Source organism: Loxodonta africana, chromosome 10 (genome assembly GCF_030014295.1).
Source record: "Loxodonta africana isolate mLoxAfr1 chromosome 10, mLoxAfr1.hap2, whole genome shotgun sequence".
Lineage (NCBI taxonomy): Eukaryota > Metazoa > Chordata > Mammalia > Proboscidea > Elephantidae > Loxodonta > Loxodonta africana.
Genome location: NC_087351.1, coordinates 24819554 through 24843309, shown reverse-complemented (window position 1 = coordinate 24843309; position 23756 = coordinate 24819554). Strand labels below are relative to the sequence as shown.

The 23756-nt window shown below is 36.2% G+C and overlaps 2 protein-coding genes across 2 annotated transcripts; both read left to right on the top strand.

Moving 5' to 3' along the window:
- Window positions 1-5199: 5199 nt before the first annotated feature.
- On the top strand, window positions 5200-6360 carry LOC100659121 (olfactory receptor 4K17). Its single transcript, XM_023542598.2, has one exon. It carries the CDS (start codon window positions 5410-5412, stop codon window positions 6358-6360), a length of 951 nt encoding a protein of 316 aa, XP_023398366.2. The 5' UTR covers window positions 5200-5409.
- A 15462-nt stretch (window positions 6361-21822) lies between these two features.
- LOC100665201 (olfactory receptor 4K17-like) lies at window positions 21823-23115 on the top strand. The gene has a single exon (XM_064291886.1). It carries the CDS (start codon window positions 22075-22077, stop codon window positions 23020-23022), a length of 948 nt encoding a protein of 315 aa, XP_064147956.1. The 5' UTR covers window positions 21823-22074; the 3' UTR covers window positions 23023-23115.
- The last annotated feature ends 641 nt before the right edge of the window (window positions 23116-23756 follow it).

Genomic DNA, 23756 nt, shown 5'->3' with positions numbered 1-23756 from the left:
CCTTATTCCACATAACCAAGATAAATGCATACGCTAGTGTTTGCATTTACTTGGTGGTGTTTTCAGCTTAATATTTTTTGGTATCTCCTTTTTCTCTCTGGTCTTCAGCAATATTTTCTAAGGTATCTAGAATCTGAATGTACAATTCCAGGATTGCACTCTTTGCTACAGCATGGGCTTCCCAACATATAATCGAAAGACATTTTAATACTCGATCATTGCCTAAATATGTTTTAAGAATTGCCCATTGATGAATAGAGGTGGCAAGAAATTATGTAGAGTAACTGAACAGTAGGAAAAAAAAATAAACTGCTTCTGGACAACAATCAACTGTGCTACGTCCTACAAGATTAAGTGAATGTGCAGCATATGATATGAAAATGGTATGTTCATTACATTCTAAAATTTTCTGTTGCGTGCTTTATAAGGCATGACATATTGGCAGTATTGTCCTAGGACTGTCCTCTGCACTTAGAAAAATCAATTTTGAAAACTTCGCATAAGTCGCAAAGTACTTGATCTGCAATTTCTTCACCGGTATGACTTTTTAAGCTAGTAAATAGGAGTCACTTGACAGGTTTTCTATCTGTTGGAGATACATATCTTAAAACGATACTTAGCTTATCAGGAGTGGAATCTGCAGACAAACTGAAATATCAACCTGCACTTATTTCACTAAAAATGCCTCATTTATCTTTATCACTTATTAAGTTTATTAATTCTTCATGCTTTTAGACAGATATGATGGGTTGCCCTTTCTTGTGTTACCATATTTTGAGATGTGACCTGCTAAAACAGACCAAACTGAGCAACAAGTCAAGTAAACCCAGAAAATTTTCATTTTGGGGGCTCAAACACTTCATTTCTTCCTCAAAAAGATAGCCCATGTTCAGCAATTGTTATAATGATAGCAACAACATGTTGCAAAATGGCTTTCCAATACTGACCTTCTTCATTAATTTGTGTTTCCAGTTTATGAGTTAACCCAAAACCAGGTCTTTGTTTTAAAAGTGACAACATAAAATTTCTGTAAATTGAAATGTTTTCATGTATATCAGTCAAATTATAGTTGCACCAATTGCTAAATCCAGCTGTAGCAAATCAAGAATTAAATGACTTAGTTTGGAATAGTTTGTATACAAAACAGCGTACAGAGCTGACTGGTGGAGAATACAATAGCCACAACCTCTTATAATTTTCACCATTAGCTTTGCACCCTAGAAATATATTCTGGCTACAGAATCCTATTTGGTTACCACCCAGAAATTTTCAACACAAATTTTCAAGTGGTCCACTGTGATGTTGACAATCATTTGACCCTCTTTCAAGCCAATAATTTTCATCATTAGAGGAAAAATTATTCTACAAAGCAGGATCTATATTTCTGCTATCTATGAGGCCTGCAGATGTGACAATTTCAGACCCTAAAATAGGTTCACTTTCTAGACTGTTATTATTATTATTATTACTGCTTTTTTTTTACTGCAGCAAGGAATGGATTCAGACTTTTGAACAAATTCTATTTCATAAGTATTCCTATTAGTAATTTCAGCCCTAGTGATACTAGTACAATGACTTGCACCCATTAAATTTGAGCATTCAACAGAAGAAATCTCTTCTGATTTGTTAATTTTGGAATTGTGTTTGTAGAGCCATAAATCCTTTATTTTTATCTTCTGAGAGCTTTTGTTTTTGTGCTCCACTTAGTTATTGCTGCTTTTTTTTTTCATGGATATAAAAATATGTCATTTTTAAAATTTGGTTCTACCATAGCAAGTAAATTTGAATAATTGAAAATAGTAAAATTTACAACACAAGTAAATTTTATAAAATAAAATGGATATTAGCACAAAATTTATATTTGAAAATTATTAAGTAAAAAAATTGATTTGGAATGTATAATGTTGTTCTTTAGATCTCAGAGAGTCAAAAGAAATAATACAAAGCAGTTGGAAATAATTTCATTCATTTGGCTTAGGATGTTTGTTGACAGGCCCTTCATAGATCTCCATGAATGTTTTTAGTCTTAAAATAATATTTAAAAATTGTGCTCTCTCTTTTTATCCTTTGATGCTGCATCTTCACAGTTCATCAGACTATCGCTGATCCCCGACAGGGGCAAGAGCAATCTCAAAGAGTATGATACAAATACAAGGGTATGATTAATCTTAAGATGCATTTTGAATCACTTTGCACAAGAGCAGATATGCCAGAAGTCAAGTGATTATAGTGCCTCTGGCACAGTCTTATGTGGTTGAAGAGAGAGAACTGAACATGAGGTTATGTTCAGCACTTATACCTAATAGGTCAAAAATGAAAAGGAAAATATAATTGTTCTCATATACAAAATTTATAAAATAGTATCAATTTCATTTAGTGACCTGCCACTTCCTTGCACTATGGCACTCACTTTCCTTGTGTCCTGTCTGTTTGACATCTATGGGCCTTTGCTTTGAACAACTGGTGTCCCTGTTTTTTTGTTTTCCTGTTTTTTTGATGCCCCAAATCCATGCTTATCTTGCTTATTGGGTAACCTGTCCCTGCTCAGGTGGTACGCTATAAATGAAAGAGTCAGGTGGTGTGTTATAAATGTAAGAAAGACTCAGGATGAATTCTACTAAACACACATTTATCAACAAGCAGACACTGACAATCATACAACCTATTGCATGGTACACACTCAGCATTTCTCAAGCTGAAAGAACTGAAGAAAAAATTCAAGCGTTGAGTTGTAATATTGAATGATTCTTTGGGAAAAACAGTGAATGACCCAAGAAGCATTAAAAGATGTTGGAAGGAATACAGAGTCACTGCCCCAAAAAGACATTCAGCCATTTTAGAAGTAGCATATGATCAAGAACTGATGGTATTGAAGGAAGAAGTTCAAGAAGCACTGAAGGCATTTGGGAAAACTAGTGTCTAGGAATTGACAGAATACCAATTGCGATGTATCAACAACCAAATGCAACACTGGAAGCACTTACTCGCCTATGCCAAGAAATTTAGAAGACAGTTACCCAGCCAACTGACTGAAAAAGATGCATGTATGTGCCCATTCCAAAGAAAGGTGATCAAACAGAATGAGGAAATTATTGAACAATATCATTAATACCACACGCAAGGAAAATATTGCTGAAGATAATCAAAAACCAGTTGCAGCAGTACATTGAAAAGGAACTATCAGAAATCCAAGCCAGATTCGTATAAGGACATGCAATGAGGGATATTTTTGCTGATGTCAGATAGATTTAGGTGAAAGCAGAGAATACTGGAAAGATATATTCAACTGTGTGGATCATAACAAATTTTGGATAACATTGTGAAGAATGGGAGTGTCAGAACACTTAATGGTGCTCATGCAGAACCTGTGCATAGACCAAGAGGCAGTGGTTTGGCAAAGCAAGGACGTACTGCATGGTATAAAATCAGAGGTGTGTGTGTAGGGGTTATATATTTTCACCACACCTATTCAATCTCTATGCTGAGCAAATAATTCAAAAAGCTGGACTATATGAAGAACTAGGTGTCAGGATTGGAGGAAAAGAATATTAACAACCTGTGATATGCAGATCACACAACCTTGCTGGCTGCAACTGAAGAGGACTAGAAGCACCTACTGATAAGATCAAAGACTACAACTCAACATAAGGAAAACAAAAATCCTCACAACTGGGTCGGTAAACAACATCCTGATTAAAAAAAAAAAAAAAATTTTTTTTTTAATTACATGGAGAAAATACTGAAATTGTCAAAGATTTCATTTTACTTGAGTCCACAATCAACACTCATGGAAGAAGCAGTCAAGAAATCAAACAACGCATTGCATTGTGCAAATCTGCTGCAAAAGAACTCTTGAAAGTGTTAAAAAGCAAAGATGTCATTGTGGGGACTAGGGTGCACCTGACCCAAGCCACGGTATTTTCGATTGCCTCATATTCATGTTGTGCAGTTAATTAGGATGACCAAAGAAAATTAATGCATTTGAATCATGGGGTTGACAAAGGATATTGAATATATTATGGACTGTTAGAAGAACTAACAAATCTGTCTTGGAGGAAGTATAGCCAAAATGCTCCTTAGAAGCAAGGAGGATGTAGACACTTTATATGAAGTATTTTGGAAGTAAGGAGAGACCAGTCCCTGGAGAAGGACATCATGCTTGCTAGAGGACCAGTGAAAAAGAGGAAGACCCTCAGGAGACCGACTGACACAGTGGCTGCAACAATGGTTTCAAACTTACTAATGATTGTGAGGATGGCACAAGACTTGTCAGTGTTTCATTCTGTTGTCTATAGGGTCGCTAATAGTCAGAGCTCACTCAGTGGCACTTGACAACAACCAACAAGGACATTCCACAGTATGAGTTCAATATATCAATTTTTTTTGTGGATCAGACTTTTGGTGTTGTGTTTGAAGCTATTTGCCTAACCAAAATTTGTATTTCCTCAATTATTTTTCCCATAAAATATAATATTACATTTTAAATTTAGGCCTATGATCAATTTTGGAGTTATTTTGTATACACAATGTGGGACATAGGTTAATCTTTTCTTTCTTTTCTTTTTGCATGCTGTTGTTTTTGCATGTGCAAATGCAATATTTTTGCATATGACATTCAATTCTTCGTCATCGATTGCTGAAAACATGCTTGTTGCATTTTTAATATCTCTTCATCGTTTTGCTACTTTACGTCAATATATTAATGTACTTAAGTCATCATCCTAAGGAGATCATTCTTTAATTTTGCTTCACCTTTGTCTACATGTCATATTTCCTATCCCTTCATCTTGAAACTTCTTAAAATAACTGTCGCACTCATTATTTCAACTTCCTGAACCCTCATTCATTTGGTCTTGTAACTCTTCATTCATTCATTCAAAGTTTGAAAATGGATTTGACTCCAATTATTGTATTAAAAGTATTACTACTGTAATCAATAATGATTGGGCTAATTTCAGATATAATAGCCCACTTTTAATCTTCATCATCTGTGAAAAGTCTAGAGCATTGACCTTAATTTTTTTCTTATAACAATTTTACTTTTTATCTTTAGTCTACACATTTTTTTTTTTTTTTTTAATGCAAGAGAGGTGGGAAATAAACTTTGCTTTTATCTAAGCAAACAGCTTTCTTTGTCACAATTGAGCTGTGGTCATGATTACAATGACAAATACAGCAGAAATGACTTTCCAAAGGATATTGCTTATAAGCTAGATTTAGAGATCCTGTTCTCTGGGAGGTGAGAACATTTGACTGTATCACCTACCTCTGAGAGGTAATGGAAAATGATGTTAATTTCAAATTCGCTGGAGAACATTGAAGGACTCACAGAAATAAAAAAAGATTATCAGCCTCTACACTATTAACACTCTCTTCTTTGTCTTTACAGGTCATCCCAGACCAAGCCATATGATGGATTCTATGGAACAATTCAATCAGTCCCAAGTGTCAGAATTCATTTTACTGGGACTGATCAGCTCCCAAAATATACAGTTTCTTCTCTTTGCACTCTTCTCAGTTACCTATGTGATCACTGTTTTGGGAAACCTTCTCATTGTGGTCACAGTGTTTTGTACCCCATACCTGAACACCCCCATGTACTTTCTCCTTGGAAATCTCTCTTTTGTGGATATGACTCTTGCTTCTTTTGCCACCCCGAAGATAATTTTGAACTTGGTAAAAAAGCATAAGACCATTTCCTTTGCTGGATGTTTCACTCAGATCTTTCTCCTTCACTTCCTGGGTGGGGTTGAAATGGTACTGTTGGTCTCCATGTCATATGACAGATACGTGGCCATTTGTAAGCCTCTGCACTACACAGCAATCATGAACAAGAGGGTATGCATTTTGCTGGTAGTGACCTCATGGTTCTCAGGTCTTCTTCACTCAGGGCTTCAGATACCATTTGTTGTGAATTTGCCTTTCTGTGGTCCCAATGTGGTAGACAGCATTTTCTGTGATCTGCCTCTGGTTACTAAGCTTGCCTGCATAGATACCTATGTTGTACAGATAGTCATTGTTGCCAACAGTGGAATGATCTCCCTGAGCTGTTTCTTTATTTTGCTTATCTCCTACAGTCTGATCCTCATTACCATTAGGAGCCATTCTTCTGTTGGGCAGTCCAAAGCCCGTTCCACACTGACTGCCCACATCACAGTGGTGATTCTCTTCTTTGGCCCATGCATCTTCATATATATCTGGCCTTTTAGCAACCACTCTGTGGATAAGTTCCTTGCTGTGTTTTATACCATTGTCACCCCCATCTTGAATCCAATTATCTATACTCTGAGAAACAAAGAAATGAAGACTGCAATGAAGAAACTCTGGGGTTCTTTTGTGAGTTCTAGACAAGATACTTAGGTTTAAAATATAATTCAGAAGGAAACAGAATATTTTTAAAGTTTTTAAAGATTACTTATAAAATTCCAGTTATTGTATCCATGTAGAAAGCCAAGTATAAAAGAGCAAGATTTTAAAAACCAGCCATATAAGGATATTTTGAATATAGTACTAACTAAAAGTAAATAAATTTTTTTTTGGATTTTTAAAATGATATTGTCTGAATTATAAAAATCATCAACCAGAGACTCACTTGTCCTTCAGAAGAGCTAGTAAAGATATGCTCTATTAAGGTATTAAAATGACATTGCTTGAGATGAGGAGCCAAGATGGCAGAATAGGCAGACGCTTCTGACAAGCCCTCTTTACAACAAAGACTCAAAAAAACAATAAAAGTGTATATTTATGACAAGCTAGGAGCCCTGAGCATCAAAGGCAAGCTTAGAAAACAAACTAAGGGCAAGGGGAGGAAGAGATGGTTCAGAAGTGGAGATGAGTTACTGGACCTGAATTTCCAGGATACCTTCGGCACTATTCCCGGGAGTAGCTGTGGCAGGCTGGTACTAATGTTCTGCAGCAGTTTCCTCAGGGATAAGCAGCCTGCCACACAGCCTAATCATACCTCCAGAACCAGAAATGTACTTGTGTATATTTTACCATGCCCCCGGCTCCCAAGCTGGCTTCAGCAGCTGACTTCCCTGAGCCTGAGATAGGCCCTGTTGAGCACCTAGAGCCAAACTCCTGGCCTTCAAGAAGGAATAAATTTGCAGCTGGGGGAAAAGATAATTTGCCAGCTCCACTAACCGGGGGAGCTCAGGACAGAAGTGGCTCCTGTCCAGGCATAAACAGTTCATGGACTTCGAGTACCTTTCCCCTCTGCATGGACTTGTGTGGGCCTATTTCAGGAGAATAGGCCCTCTTGTTGGCAGACTCCAACCATTTCAGCTGTGTGGCAGAGAGGTGGGTGTTTGATGTTTGACATTGCTTTGCCTATTAAACATGGTCCTCACCTACCCACATCAGGGGCCTAAAGACTAGTAGCTCCACTCAAGTCACTCAGCCACCCGTGGCAGGGGTCCAAGGATAACTGGTACCTCCCAGTCCTTACAACCTAAAAAATTGGGTGCCCATGGTCTGTCTACAGAAACCACCCACTTGTACTCTCTAGGGAACAGGAACACACCTTTCTCAGACATATAGGGGATGATGCTCAGCCCCTAGCCTTGTTTAGAGTGTGGCTCCCTGCTGTAACCGGATACTGGTACTACATCAATCACCCCTGCCCCTCTAAGACTGTAGGACAGAGACTGTACCACACACTTGGTGATCAGCTAGCTGAATTCATATAAGAAAAGTGAATGGACTCCTAGACTGATTAACTGATAATAGTTCTAGCCATCTGAGGACAGGATGTCAGAGCTCCAAAGGTTAAAATAATCAAGCTAGCTCACTCAAGCAACCCATTTGGGCATATCAAAACAAAGCAAACCAAGAAGCTACGACGCAATAAGCAAACATAAAATAAACTAATACAATAACTTATACATGGCTCAGAGACAACAGTCAGTATCAAGTCAAATAAAGAAACAGACCATGATTGCCTCAACAAGCACTCAAAACAAAGAATTAAGGATCTTTTAGATGAAAGTGCATTCCTGGAATTACCAGAGGCAGAATACAAAAGATTAATATACAGAACCCTTGAAGACATTAGGAAGGGAATGAGGCAATATACAGAACAAGCCAAGGAAGACACGGATAAAGCAATGGAAAAAAATTAAAAAGATTATTCAGGAGCATAATGAAAAATTTAATAAACTGGAAAAATCTGTAGACAGATAGCAATCAGAAATTCAGAAGATTAACAATAAAATTACAGAAGTAGACAACTCAATAAAAACTCAGAGGAGCAGAATTGAGCAAGTGGAAGACAGAATTCTGAACTTGAAGATAAAGTGCCTGGCACTAATATATTTGAAGGAAAATCAGATAAAAGCATTAAAAAAATGAAGAAACCTTAAGAATCATGTGGGAATCTATCAAGAGAAATAACCTACAAGTGATTGGAGTACCAGGACAGGAGGGATAACAGAAAATACAGAGAGAATTGTTGAAGACTTTTTAACAGAAAACTTTCCTGATATCATGAAAGAAGAGAAGATATCTATCCAAGATACTTATTGACCTCCACATAAGGTAGATGTTTAAAAAAATTCACCAAGACATATTGTAATCAAACTTGTCAAAACCAAAGATAAAGAGAGAATTTTAAGAGCAGCTAGCAATAAACGAAAAGTCACCTACAAAGGAGAGCCAATAAGAACAAGCTCGGACTACTTAACAGAAACCATGCTGGCAAGGAGGCAATGGAAAGACTTATATAAAAAAATGAAAGAAAAAAATTGCCAGCCATGAATCATATATCCATCAAAACTGTCTCTCAAGTAGGAAGGTGAAATTAGGGCATTTCCAGATAAACAGAAGTTTAGGGAATTTGTAAAAACCAAATTAAAACTACAAGAAATATTAAAGGGAGTTCTTTGGTTAGAAAATCAATAATAGCAAGTATCAACTCAAGACTAAAACACTGGGCAGAGCAATCAGAAGTCAACCCAGACAGGGAAATAAAAAAAAAATCAAGATTTAAAAAATGCTCAAAACAGGGTAACAGCAATGTTATTATTTAAAAGAAGATGACATTAGAACAATAAAGAGGGACTAAGAAATGTAGTCATAGATCTTCCAAGTGGAAAGGAAGATAAGGTGATACAAAAAAATAAAAGTTAGGTTTAAATTTAGAAAAATAGGGTAAATAAAAGGTAACCACAAAGAAGACAAACTATCCTACTCATCAAAATAAAATACAAGAAATAGAGACTCAACAGAAACAATATCAACAACAATGAATATGAGGAAAGGACAATATATAATCTACTCTGCACATAAAATTAAGTGGGAAAAAAAACTGTCAACAACGCACAAAAAGGATATCAAAATGATAGCATTAAATTCATACCTATCCATAATTACGCTGAACATAAATGGACTAAGTGCACCAATAAAGAGACAGAGAGTGGCAGAATGAATTAAAAAAGAAGATCTGCCTATATGCTGCCTACAAGAGACAAATCTTAGACTTAGAGACATAAACAAACTAAAACTCAAAGGATGGAAAAAAATATATCAAGCAAACAACAATCAAAAAAGAGCAGGAGTGGCAATATTAACTTCTGACAAAATAGACTTTAAAGTTAAATCCATCAGAAAGGATAAGTAAGGACACTATATAATGATTAAAGGGACAATACACCAAGAAGATATAACCATATTAAATATTTATGCACCCAATGACAGGGCTGCAAGATACATAAAACAAAGTCTATGAGCATTGAAAAGTGAGATAGACAGCTCCACGATAATAGTAGGAGACTTCAACACACCACTTTTGGTGAAGGACAGGACATCCAGAAAGAAGCTCAATAAAGATACGGAAGATCTAAATGCCACAATCAACCAAATTGACCTCATAGACATACAGAACACTCCACCCAACAGCAACCAAGTATACTTTCTTTTCTAGTGCACGTGGAACATTCTCTGGAATAGACCACACACTAGGTCATGAAGCAAGCCTTAGCAGAATTCGAAATATTTGAAATATTACAAAGCATCTTCTCTGACCGTAAGGCCATAAAAGTGGAAATCAATAACAGAAAAAGCAGGGAAAAGAAATCAAATACTTGGAAACTGAACAATACCCTGCTCAAAAATGACTGGATTATAGAAGACATTAAGGATGGAATAGAGAAATCCAGAGAATCCAATGAGAATGAAAACACTTCTTATCATAACCTTCGGGACACAGTGAAACAGTGCTCAGAGGTCAATTTGTAACACTAAATGCACACACACAAAAAGAAGAAAGGACAAAAATCAAAGAATTATTCCTACAACTTGAACAAATAGAGAGCAACAAAAGAAACCCAACAGGTAACAAAAGAAAATAAATAATAAAAATTAGAGCAGAACTAAATGGAACAGAAAAACAATTGAAAGAATTAACAAGATAAAAGCTGGTTTTTTGAAATAATCAACAAAATTGATAAACCATTGGCCAAACTGACAAAAGAAAAAAAGGAAAGGAAGCAAATAACCCAAATAAGAAATGAGGTGGGCAATATTACAACAGACCCAACTGAAATTAAAAGAATCATATCAGATTACTATGAAAAACTGTACTCTAACAAATTTGAAAACCCAGAAGAAGTGGATGAATTTCTAGAAACACACCATCTACCTAAACTAACACAAACAGAGGCAGAACAACTAAACAGACCCATAACAAAAGAAGAGATTGAAAAAGTAATCAAAAAACTCCCAACAGAAGAAAAGGCCTGGCCCGGACATCTTCAGTGCAGAGTTCTACCAAACTTTCAGAGGAGTTAACGCCACTACTACTAAAGGTATTTCAGAGGATAGAAAAGGGACGGAATACTCCCAAACTCATTCTATGAAGACTGCATATCCCTGACACCAAAACTAGGTAAGGACACGACAAAAAAATAAAAAAAATAACTGCTTTTGTACCACCTAGTGATACCGGTACCATTTATCACACTCGAGGATGATCCCAAGAGACAGAGACCACCTCCACAATTTTTTTAAATCTCCGTATGCCTCATCATGAATCTTAATTTCATTTTTCACAGCCAAGAATCAAAATTGTCCTACTGCCAGCTGAAGACAAGAGAGAGAAGAAAGCAAGTCGTTAACTCTAGAACATCGTCAATCTGCCTATTGGATCTAATTTCATCTGTCATATCCAAACTATCATTAAGGTTAAAGCACCAAATCACCACTAAACACTTTGTAGCCCTGAAGCATTATCCCGTAACAGACAGAATTCCTGGTAGAATTACCTAGTAAGAATGGCCAGGGTTCCCAGCACTGATTAGACACGAACTAACGCTAACAGAAACTATATTAGGAAGTCCTCAGGGTGGGGTGTGTATATGTTATTGACTTGTTCCTTCTTACGGTGCTATGAAATTAGAAGACTCCTGTCCTTCTAGATATTTTTTTTCCATCTGAAGTCATTCCCTGTTACTGCTTCTGAACTGGTAAGCAGAAGAGACATTGCTAACACAGTAAGGCCAATAGATTGTCTTGTTATGTCTCCAGCAAATTAGCAATTATTAAATGAATTTGTTATAATCAGTCAAGGAAAGGCACAGTCTCAGGTTTGTGAAAATGGGCTAAATATGGACTAAAAATAGAATTAAATTCAGACTTATGAAAACTGGTGAGATAATTTGTATCACGTTTCTTTCTAGTACAGAGTCATGCATACAGCAGAGACGCAATAGGTGATTGCACTTGTTACGATTGAGGCAAGAATTTGAGCCTTTATTACATGCCAGACACTTCACTGCATGCTAGGATGACAATGATGAGTTGCTGAAAGAATTCAGAATTTTGGGCTAAGGACAAAAATATGTATAAATAACTCAACTACAGGTTACAAGGACAGTACTATAGGATGACACAGGAGAATAGCATAAATTCTGACTCGGTTTGTTAGAAATGGCTCCACCAAAAATATATTGTTTTATTTACAAATTAAAGGGGAGTAGGCGTTAGAGAAACAACAGGATGATCCACCAGGTGCTCCTTGGAAACCCTACAGGGCAGTTCTACTCTGTCCGATAGGGTCGCCATGAGTCAATACTGAGTTGACGGCAACGGGTTTTTTTTTCTTTTTTTTGATGCATCAATTGAGATACATGTGTTTATTTTTAATAGAAAGTTAAATTTCCTGAAGCTATCCTCTCTAGAACCCTTTGAGAGGACAAATAGGCTACCGCTAAAGTAGAACCATTAAAACAGCAATTCTCAAAAACCCATATTCCTTTAAGAAAATCTAAGCATTTCATACCCAAATAGACACTCTATTTGAGTTATGCTTGGGGTTACTGTTGTTGATTAGACCCTAGCCAAATCCAGGAGAGAAACTGTTAGAGCTACAGTTGCTAATCTGAGAGCTTTTGCTGAGATGCTATGAAAACTAGAAGTGGGAAAATACTAGTGTATGCTACGTGAAGAATATATAGACTGTCATTACGTCTCTTAAAAACTGCATGAATCTCAGAAAATAGATCACCTGTGATTGGCTTTACTTCAATGACCCCACCCATAATTACTTCATTTTCCTGTGCCTTGGCTTCCCTTTATTGTTTAACCCGGTCAGTGAAGCAAACCCATTGCCTCTGAGTAGATTCCAACACATTGAGACTCTGTAGGACAGAGTAGAACTGCCCCATAAGGTATCCAAGGCTGAAATCATTATGCAGACAGGCTGCCACATCTTTCTCCTGCAGAGTGTGGCTGGTGGGTTTGAAGCACTGATTTTGGCTAGCAGCCAGGTGCTTTCACCTCTGCAGCACCAGGGCTCCTTAAATATCTGCACAGTAGCCCTGCTGGATTCCTCTTCCCAAAGGGAAGAGCAGCAATTCGATACCTACTTTCTCGTCATCGTAAATCTGACTAGAGAAAAGGAGTCTGGAAGGGAAAAAACAATGGGAGATAAGAAGTAACAAATGAAGGGCATGGTGTTTAGGGGAAGGGGGTTGTCTATTAAGGATAGGGATTGAGGAAACTGAACACTGAGAATGAATTTCAGAAAGAGTTAGTTCCTTTTTTATTTTAATTCACCATAGACTGAGGAGCTAAGCAGTGCTAAAAGCCTGAAAATCTACCCAGTTGCAATTGAGTCAAAAATAACTCATAATAACCCCATGTGTATCAGAGTAGAACTGTGCTCCATAGGGTTTTCAATGGATGCATTTCTTCCAAGGGGCCCGTGTGGACTTGAAACTTCAACCTTTTGGTTAGCAGCTGGGCGTGTTAGTGGTTTGTACCACCTAGCAGTGCCGATCAGATGGCAGAGTCAGTGCTTTCACCTCGCAAAACTCTCCAGGTGGGGTGTTGAATCAGGACAGTTGACTCTTCCTTAATAAGAACCATACATTTGTTAGCCTCTCTATTCTGCAAATCTTTTTTTTTTTTTTTTTTTCCCAGTTGTGCTATATATGAAGGTTTATGGAGCAAACTAGTTTCTCATTAAACAATTTATGTATATAGATATTGTTTTATGACATCGGTTGCCAACTGTATTACATGTCAAAATTCTCCCCTTCTCAACCTTGGGTTCCCCATTACCAGCTTTCCTGTCCCTTCCTGACTTCTCATCCTTGCCCCTGGGCTAGTGTGCCCATTTAGCCTCTTTTTGCTTTATGAGCTCGTGTAATCCTTGGCTGAAGGGTGAACCACAGGAGTGACTTCATTACTGAGCTATCAGTGTGCCTGGGGGCCATATTTTCAGCGTTTCTCCAGTCTCTGTCAGACCGGTAGGTTTGATCTTTTTTAGTGTCTACGGTCTTAAAAGTTTGTGAATGGCCATCTAAGACCCATTCTCAAGCAAGGGAGAATGAGGAAAACCACAGACATAAGGGAAAGATTACTCCAAAGGACAAATGGACCACAAGAACCACAGCCTCCACCAGACTGAGTCCAGCACAAGTAGATGGTGCCCGGCTACCGCCACCATTGGCAAATCTTTGGTTTCTCTCCCTCCAGAGTTTACACAGCATTGAAATACCTGTAAAAGGCAGGTGAGCATAATGCAGTCAGGGCTCCACAGTTGTTACTAATCAGGGTGTCCAAAGCCATGGGGTGGTGGTAAGGTCACCAATCAGGAAAGCACCAGTACCATAAGATCTGACAAACTAGTTAGGTAAAGCTTTCACACACGACTAGCCACAGCATCAAAGAGATATGACAAAGCAACTAAATGGGCTGAGGGTGGAGGTCATAAGCAACCTAAATTCAGAGGAGACCAGAGCACCAGCTCAAGAAGTCCTTGAACCTAAAAGAAATATTTTCCCCAGAAAAGGTTTGCACAATACTTCTGTTTAGGCAACAATGACTTGCAGGGAGGAGATGCTGTGTTTATTTTTCTAGTGTAAGAGATGAGGAAAAGGAGAGGCAACATCCTAATTCTATTAGTGTTTTCCCTAAATTTCAAAGTATCTCAGATAAGATACAAATATATGAAAACTTCCAAGTTTGTTGGTGAAAATATGAATCCTCTAATTTAATGATAAAACAAACAAACAAAAAAACTTGTAAAAATAAAGAGAACCGCTGATCCACTGAAAAGGATGCAAGACTATGCTGGAGTGTAGCCTCAACTGTATGGTTAATAACATTTAGTGTCACAAGTCCTGAGTGTCAATCCCAGTCCTTTATCTGTGTGAACCTCAGCAAGTTAGGAATAGTAGCAATCACTGACATTTATTGTGTACAAACTATATTCTAGGTTGTGTGCTAGTGCTTTTCACACAGTTCAATTAAAATACTCAGTCTCCCCAAGTCTTGTATTTTTTATGAGTAAAGTATAATCATTGAGATATGACACAATTACTCAGAGGAAAATCTAATATGAAAATTAACGTACAAGTAAACTTTGATCAAGGCTAAAACCTTGACAGTAGCTCCCTTCTGTTGTCTAACAATCCCAAGAGACAGACAGCCTAGAATGATAAGGTCATCCTGGCCTTCCTACATTTCCTTATACTTTGTTTCTCCATTAATAGCTTTTGAACAATTACATGATTGAGGTCAGTTATAGCCCTTGTGAACATGACTGTAAGCAGGAAAATATTATAAAACAATTCTCATATCTAATAGAAAATTTTCTCTATTTATAAACAAGTTAGATTCCTAAATATAAGTTCCTAAGGCCATTTGTTCATAACTACAAGCAATTACTAAATCCCCCAGTTCAAAATTGGCAGCATTGATGCAGTTTGATCTAGGACAGAGGTCTGTTTTTCTTACTATGAATGACTGTAAGTTGAATGCAAGTGATACTTTTTTGTTGTTGTTGTTAAATAGTGGTAGCCTCTGGTGTTAAGGTAGGTGGGAATTTTATGTCTCCCTCTTCCTTTCATGAATCACACTCAGGTGCACGGCTGGCTTAAGGCATGTGAGGGCCATAAACACCGATAATCTGCGATGCCCCCTCCTCTGCTTACGCACGCATACAAATAGGATATGTGAGTTATATATGTACATGTATGTGTATATATATATAGTGCGTGTGTCTTAAAACCCGTGTCTTAGTTATCCATGATAAAACTTCTTTTTAAATGCAAGTATAATATAAGCAATTGAATGCAAAGGTGGTGTATAGCATTTTAGGGGAATAAGATGAACTGGATTATAAAATTTTTAGTGAATGTGTGGTACTAACATTTTTACTATATACCACATTTTCTACAAAAAGAATAGTCCATATATTCTACAACAAAGAAAACGAGTCACTGAAATTACTTGTTTCAACATTCAACCTAAAATTCTGTTGATCTCCCACAACAAAAAATTGGCTTTCACCAATTTTTCTCTAAATGGTTTATACTTCAGTTTTGATGCTTATTTCATAACAAATGCTAGAATTATAAATGAAAACATATCATAAAAGAAAATTTAATGATCAGAGAAATATTCTTACAAATTATTATATTTTATTTTTAAGCAGATCTTACACCTCTAAAATATAATAATTAAAAACATTACTTTCTGTTCTTTGGTCTTACAAATTCTTCAATGATTTCATCACAGTTAAGCTTCCAAACAATATCTACTTCCATAATTATAAGGATAATGAATCAAGTCTTTCTTGAATCATTGCTATGAGCTGAGGGCTTTTGATTCTCTTTAGAAACATAAATGAGCATCCCATTTTGAAGTTTGTGATCATTAAAATTAAGAATATGTGTAAAGTGACTTCAACATCAGTAAATACGTATTGTATTTTATCTTCTATTATGGAATCATACATGCCTACATGAGTAATATTTGTCTTTCTTGAATCTGTAAAATTAGTTCTCATGTAAGAATGAAATCATCACACTTCTCCATAAAGGTTTGTTCTTAAGTCATTGGGATAAGCCTCCACTAATTTCTTGGATGCCTTCATGAATTTTTCATCAGGTATATCCACACTGTTTAAGAAGGAAAGGATATTTGAAAGAACTTTCTACACTTTTGCCCTTCTTTTTATGTAAAATACAGGTGTGTCAATGATGGTTACACAAAACTGATCTTTGGCACTCAATGATACTTCTGGAGCAGTTCTATCATTTGTTTCTTTCTAATGCTTCTATGAAGGTGAACTGCTTCATAATCAATATTTGGCCAGATTTTTTGTTGTGGTTTCAAAATCTTTGCTTATGTAAATACTCTTTTAAGACTAGAAGAGATCTCTGCATGTCTTTAAATTTACTTCCGAACCTTGGAGAGTTAGACTCATTCAATCAAAATGCTGAGGTATATTATTTCTCATAACCAACTTAAATGCATGCTCCTTTTGGTGTCTTCTTTTTGTGTCTGGTCTTCAGCAATATTTTACAAGGCATCTAGAATGTACAATTCCAGGATTGCACTCATTGTTACAGCATGCACTTCCCAACATGTACTTGAAAGCTATTTTAATCCTAGATCATGGTCTAAATATGTTTTAAGAACTGCCCAATGATGAATAGAGGTGGCAAAAAATATGTAGAGTAACTGAACAGTAGGAAAAAGAAAAATAAACTGTTTCTGGACAACACTCAACTGTGCTTTGTTCTACAAGATTAAGTGAATGTGCAGTATGTGGTATGAAAATGGTATGTTCATTACATTCTAAAATATTCTGTTGCAAGCCTTTATATGGAATGACATATTGGCAGCATTGCCATAGGACTGTCCTTTGCACTTAGGAAAATCAATTTTGAAAACTTCACAAAAGGGGTAAAGTACTTGATCTGCAATTTCTTCACTTTTAAGCTAGTAAATATAAGTCACTCGACAGGTTTTCTATCTGTTGGAGATACATATCTTAGAAACAAGACTTAGCTTCTCTCTATGAGAAAGATCAGGAGTGAAACTTACAAACTGAAATATAAAGCTGTACTTATTTCACTGAAAATACTTTATTGATCTTTATTACTATTTGTTGATTCTTCACTAATTGTTTTAGATGTACATGATGGGTTGTCCTTTCTTGTGTTACCATATTTTGAGATGTGACCTGCTAAAAATAGACCAAACTGAGCAACAAGGTCAAGTAAACCAAGAAAATCGTCATTTTGTGGAGGCTGAAACACTTCATTTCCTCCTCTAAAAGATAGTCCATGTTCAGCGATTGTTATAATGACAGCAACAACACATTGAAAAACAGCTTTCCAATAGTGGCCTTCTCCTTTAATTTGTGTTCCCAGTTCATGAGTTAAGCCAAAACCAGGTCTTTGGTTTAAAAATGACAACATACAATCTCTGAGAATTGAACTGTTTTCATGTTTATTGATCAAATTCTAGTTGCGCCAACTGCTAAATCCATCTGTAGCAAATCAAGAATTAAATGATTTAGGACTGAATAGTTTGCATACAAAATAGTATACAAAGCTGACTGATGGAGAATACAGTAGCCACTACCTCCTATAATTTTCACCATTCACTTTGCACCCTAGAATTATATTCTAGCTACAGAACCCTATTTATTTATCATCCAGAAATTTTCAACACGACTTTTCAAAAGGTCCACTGTGATGTTGACAATCATGTGGCCCTCTTTCAAGCCAGTAATTTTCATCATTAGGAGAAAAATTATTCCACAAAGCAGGATCTACATTTCTGCTATTTATGGGGTCTGCAGATGTGACAATTGAAGATCCTAAAATAGGTTCACTTTCTAAACCATCATCATCATTATTATTATTATTATTATTATTTTACTACGGCAAGGAATGAATGCAGACTTTGGAACAAATTCTATTACATTAGAATTCCTGTTAGTAATTTCAGCACTAGCAATATTAATACAACAATTTGCACTCATTAAACTTTAGCATTTCAGAAAAAATCTCTTCTGCTTTGTTACATTTTTAAAATAGGACTTAATTTTGGAATTGTCTTTATAGAGTCACAAATCCTTTCATTTTTATCTTCTGTGAGCTTTTGTTTTTGTGCTCCACTTAGTTGTCACTGTTTTATTTTACCTGGATATAAAATTATGCCATTTTAAAAAATTGGTTCTACCATAGCAAATAAATTTGAATAATTGAAAATAAGTAAAATTTACAAAACAAGTAAATTTTATAAAATAAAATGAATGTTAGCACAAAATTTATATTGGAAAATTATTAAGTAAAAAAAATGGTTTGCAACATGTAATGTTCTTTAGGTCTGAGATAGTCAAAAAAAATAGTACTTACAAAGAAGTTGGAAATAATTTCATTCATTTGTCTTAGGATGTTTGTTGGTGGGCCCTTCATAAATGTCCATGAATGTTCTTGGTCTTAGAATAATACTTAAAAACTTGTACACTCACTTTCCATCCTTTGATGCTGCATCTTCATAGTTCATTGGACTATTGCTGATCCCCAGTGGGGGTGAGAACAATCTCAAAGAGTATGATACAAATACAAGGGTATGACCAATCTGAAGATGCATTTTGAATCGCTTTGCACAAGACCAGATATGCCAGGAGTTGCATGATTATAGTGCCTCTGGCAGGGTCTTTTGTGGTGAACAAGAGAACTGAATGTGAAGTTATGTTCAGCAATTATATCTGATAGGTCAAAAATGGAAAGGAAAATATAATTGTTCTCACATACAAAATTAGTTACCTGCCAGTTCCCTTCCACCGTGCACTCACTTTCCTTATGTCCTGTCCAAGATGAACACATATTCTGATGCCTTTAATATGTGTTTATCTTGCTTATTGGGTATTCCGTCCCTGCTCAGGTGGTTTACTATAAAGAAAAGAAAGACTCAGGTGGTGTGTTATAAATGTAAGAAAGACTCAGACTGAATTCTACTAAAAACATACACATTTATCAACAATCAGACATAGACAATCATACAACCTATTCCATAATACACACTCAGCATTTCTCAAGCTGAAAGAACTGAAGAAAAAATTCAAAGCCTCAAGTTTCAATAGTGAATGATTCTTTGGGCAAAACATTGAATGACACAAGAAGCATCAAAAGAAGATGGAAGGAACACTCAGAATCACTGTACCAAAAAGAACTGGTCAACATTCAGCCATTTCAGAAGGCAGCATATGATCAACAACTGATGGTATTGAAGTAAGAAGTTCAAGAATCACTGAAGGCATTTGGGAAAAACAAGTGTCTAGGAATTTACGAAATACCAAGTAAGATGTTTCAACAAACAAATGCAATGCTGGAAGCACTCACTCACATATGCCAAGAAATTTAGAAGACAGCTACCTAGCCAGACAACCAACTGGAAGAGATCCATATATGTGCCCATTCCAAAGAAAGGCGACCAAACAGAATGAGGAAATTATCGAACAATATCATTAATATCACACACAAGTAAAATTTTGTTGAAGGTAGTTAAAAAACTGCTGCAGCAGTACATTGAAAGGGAACAATCAGAAAGCTAAGCCAGATTCAAAAAAGGATGTGAAATGAGGGATGTTATTGCTGAAGTCAGATGGATCTTAGCTGAAAGCAGAGAATACAGGAAAGATGTATTTGACTGTGTGGATCATAATAAATTATGGGTATCATTGTGAAGAATGGGAATGCCAGAACACTTAATGTGCTCATGCAGAGCCTGTGCATAGACCAAGAGGCAGTCATTCGACCGAACAAGGGCATATTGCATGGTATAAAATCAGGAAAGGTGTGTGTCAGGGTTGTATCCTTTCACCACATCTATTCAATCTGTATGCTGAGCAAATAATTTAAAAACTTGGACTATATGAAGAACTAGGTATCAGGATTGGAGGAAAAAACATTAACAACCTGTGATATGCAGATCACACAACCTTGCTGGCTGAAAGTGAAGAGGACTTGAAGCACTTACTGATGAAGTTCAAAGACTACAGACTTAAGTATGGATTACAACTCAACATAAAGAAAACAAAAGTCTTCACAACTGGGCCAATAAACAACATCATCATGATAAATGGAGAAAATATTGAAGCTGTCCAAGATTTCATTTTACTTGGCTCCACAATCAACACTTAATGGAAGCAGCAGTGAAGAAATCAAACAATGTATTGCATTGTGCAAATCTGCTGCAAAAGAACTGTTTAAAGTGCTAAAAAATAAAGATGTCACTGTGGGGACTAAGGTGCATCTGACCCAAGCCATGGTATTTTCAATTACCTCATATTCATGCTGTGCAATTAATGAGGAAGACCAAAGAAGAATTGATGCATTTGAATTATGATGTTGGTGAAGAATATTGAATATATCATGGACTGTTAGAAAAACTAACAAATCTGTCTTGGAAGAAGTTCAGCCAGAATGCTCCTGAGAAGCAAGAATGTAAACTTCATCTCATGTACTTTGGACATGAGGAGGGACCAGTCCCTGGAGAATGACATCATGCTTGTAGAGGATCAGAGAAAAAGAGGGATATCCTCAATGAGAGGAATTGGCATAGTGGCTGAAACAATGGGCTTAAACTTACCAATGATTGTGAGAATGGCACAGGACTGGTGAGTGCTTTGTTCTGTTGTCCATAGGGTCACCATGAGTCGGAGCTTACTCAACGGCACCTAACAACAACCAACAGCAACATTCCACAGTACAAGTCCAATTTATCAATTATTATTTATGTATTAGATTTTTGGTGTTGTGTCTACAAACGGTTTGCCTAACCAAAATTTATGAGTATTTTCCCCTATTTTTTCCTATAAAATTTAATATTACATTTTACATTTAGGTTTATGATCAATTTTGGAGTTAATTTGTATACACAGTGTGAGGTATAGGTTAATCTTTTCCTTTTTTTTTCATGTTGTAGTTTTTGCATATGCACATTCAACTTTTTTGCATATGACATTCAATTGTTCAGCAGTGATCATTGAAAACACATTTGTTGCATTTTTAATATCTCTTCATCTTTTGGCTACTTTACATCAACATATTAATGTACTTAAATCATTATCCTAAGGAGATAATTCCTTACTTCTGCTTCTCCTCTGTTCACATGTCATATTTCCTATCCCTTCATCTTGAAACTTCTTAAAATAACTGTCTCACTCATTATGTCAGCTCCCTGAACCCTCATTCATTTGATCTCATAATTCTTCATTCACTCACAGAAAGTTTGAAAATGGATTTGATCCCAATTATTCCATTAAAAGCATTTCTACTGAAATCAATAATGACTAGGCTAATTTCAAATATAACAGCCCACTTTTAGTCATCACCATCTGTGAAAATTCTAATAGCATTGACCTTAATTTTTAAAATATTTTTCTTATAAAAATTTTACTTTTTATTTTTGTATTTAGTCTACATGAATTTTTTTTTTTTAATGCAAGAGAAATGGGAAACAAACTTTGCTTTTATCTAAGTAAACTTCTTTCTTTGTCACAATTGAGCTGTGGTTGTGACTATAAAGCCAAATACACCAGAAACTACTTTTGAAAGGGTGTTGCTTACAAGCTAGGGTTAGAGTCCCTGTTTTCTGGGAGGTGAGGAGTTTTGACTATATTACCTACTTCTCAGAGGTAATGGAAAACAACATTAAATTTGAAATTCAGTCGAGGATATTGAAGGACTCACAGGAATAAATATTGTCAGCTGCTACACTATTAATGTTTTCTTTGTCTCTATATGTCATCCCAGATCAAGCCATACGATGCATTTCATAGAACAATTCAATCAGTCTCAAGTGTCAGAATTAATTTTGCTGGAATTGGTCAGCTCCCAAGAGATACAGTTTCTTCTCTTTGCACTCTTCTCAGTTACCTATGCGATCACTATTTTGGGAAACCTTCTCATTGCGGTCACAGTGTTTTATACCCCAAACCTGAACTCCCCTATGTACTTTCTCCTTAGAAACCTCTCCTTTGTAGACATGACTCTTGCTTCTTTTGCCACCCCTAAGATAATTTTGAACTTGGTAAGAAAGCATAAGACCATTTCCTTTGCTGGATGTTTCACTCAGATCTTTCTCCTTCACTTCCTGGGTGGGGTTGAAATGGTACTGTTGGTCTCCATGTCGTATGACAGATATGTGGCCATTTGTAAGCCCCTACACTACACAACCATTGTGAACAAGAGGGTGTGCGTTTTGCTAGTAGTGACCTCATGGTTCTCAGGCCTCCTTCACTCTGGGCTTCAGGTACCACTTGTTGTGAATTTGCCTTTCTGTGGTCCCAATGTGGTAGATAGCATTTTCTGTGATCTGCCTCTGGTTACTAAGCTTGCCTGCATAGATACCTATGTTGTACAGATAGTCATTGTTGCCAACAGTGGAATGATCTCCCTGAGCTGTTTCTTTATTTTGCTTATCTCCTACAGTCTGATCCTCATTACCATTAGGAGCCACTCTTCTGTTGGGCAGTCCAAAGCCCGTTCCACACTGACTGCCCACATCACAATGGTGATTCTCTTCTTTGGCCCATGCATCTTTATATATACCTGGCCTTTCAGCAACCACTCTGTGGATAAGTCCCTTGCTGTGTTTTATACCATTGTCACCCCCATCTTGAATCCAATTATCTACACTCTGAGAAACAAAGAAATGAAGGCTGCCATGAAGAAACTCTGGAGTTCTTTTGTGAGTTCTAGACAGGATACTTAGGATAAAAATATAATTTAGACAGAAACAGAATATTTTAAAAGCTTTTAAAGATTTCTTATAAACTTCAGGTTATTGGATCCATGTAGAGTAAGCCAAGTACAATATAATATAGCAAGATCTTAAAAACCAGCCATTTAAGGATATTTTGAACATAGTACTAATTAAAAATGCATAACTTTTTTTTGGATTTTTAAAATGATATTGACTGAGTTATAAAAATCATCAACCAGATGCTCACTTGTCCTTCAGAAAAGCTAGTAAAGATTTGATCTATCAAGGCATTAAAATGACATTGGTTGAAAGGAAAAAATAAAATGAACTCTCAGAAAGTCTATCACATTTTTCTGTACAGCCAGAACGATTTGGCTATTACTGTGGTCCCAAGGTTTGTCTCATTTTACTCAACAATATTAGTATCTGAGTCAACACTCACATGTGGTACCTCATAAGAAAACAGGAACTATGGTTTTCAATATCTACCTACATCATCAAAATATGCTGATTTTCTTTGTTGCTGACAAAATGAGAAAGTTCCTACAGATTTTCCCTTGTCTGCTAATATTATGAAATGTTACTCCCATATTGTATCCAAAAGTATCTCAATTTTAGAAAACAATGCTCTTGATTTCCAAAAAATTACGCATTTCAGAAAGACATTTTTTCTCAAGAGTAATTTGAATCTAAAATATAATCTCTAATAATAAATAAATTTAACCATTTTGTTACTTTCTAGG

Bases quoted from the DNA above. Each gene is read 5' to 3' on its own strand.
- LOC100659121 (XM_023542598.2), top strand. From the start codon at position 5,410: ATGATGGATTCTATGGAACAATTCAATCAGTCCCAAGTGTCAGAATTC.
- LOC100665201 (XM_064291886.1), top strand. From the start codon at position 22,075: ATGCATTTCATAGAACAATTCAATCAGTCTCAAGTGTCAGAATTAATT.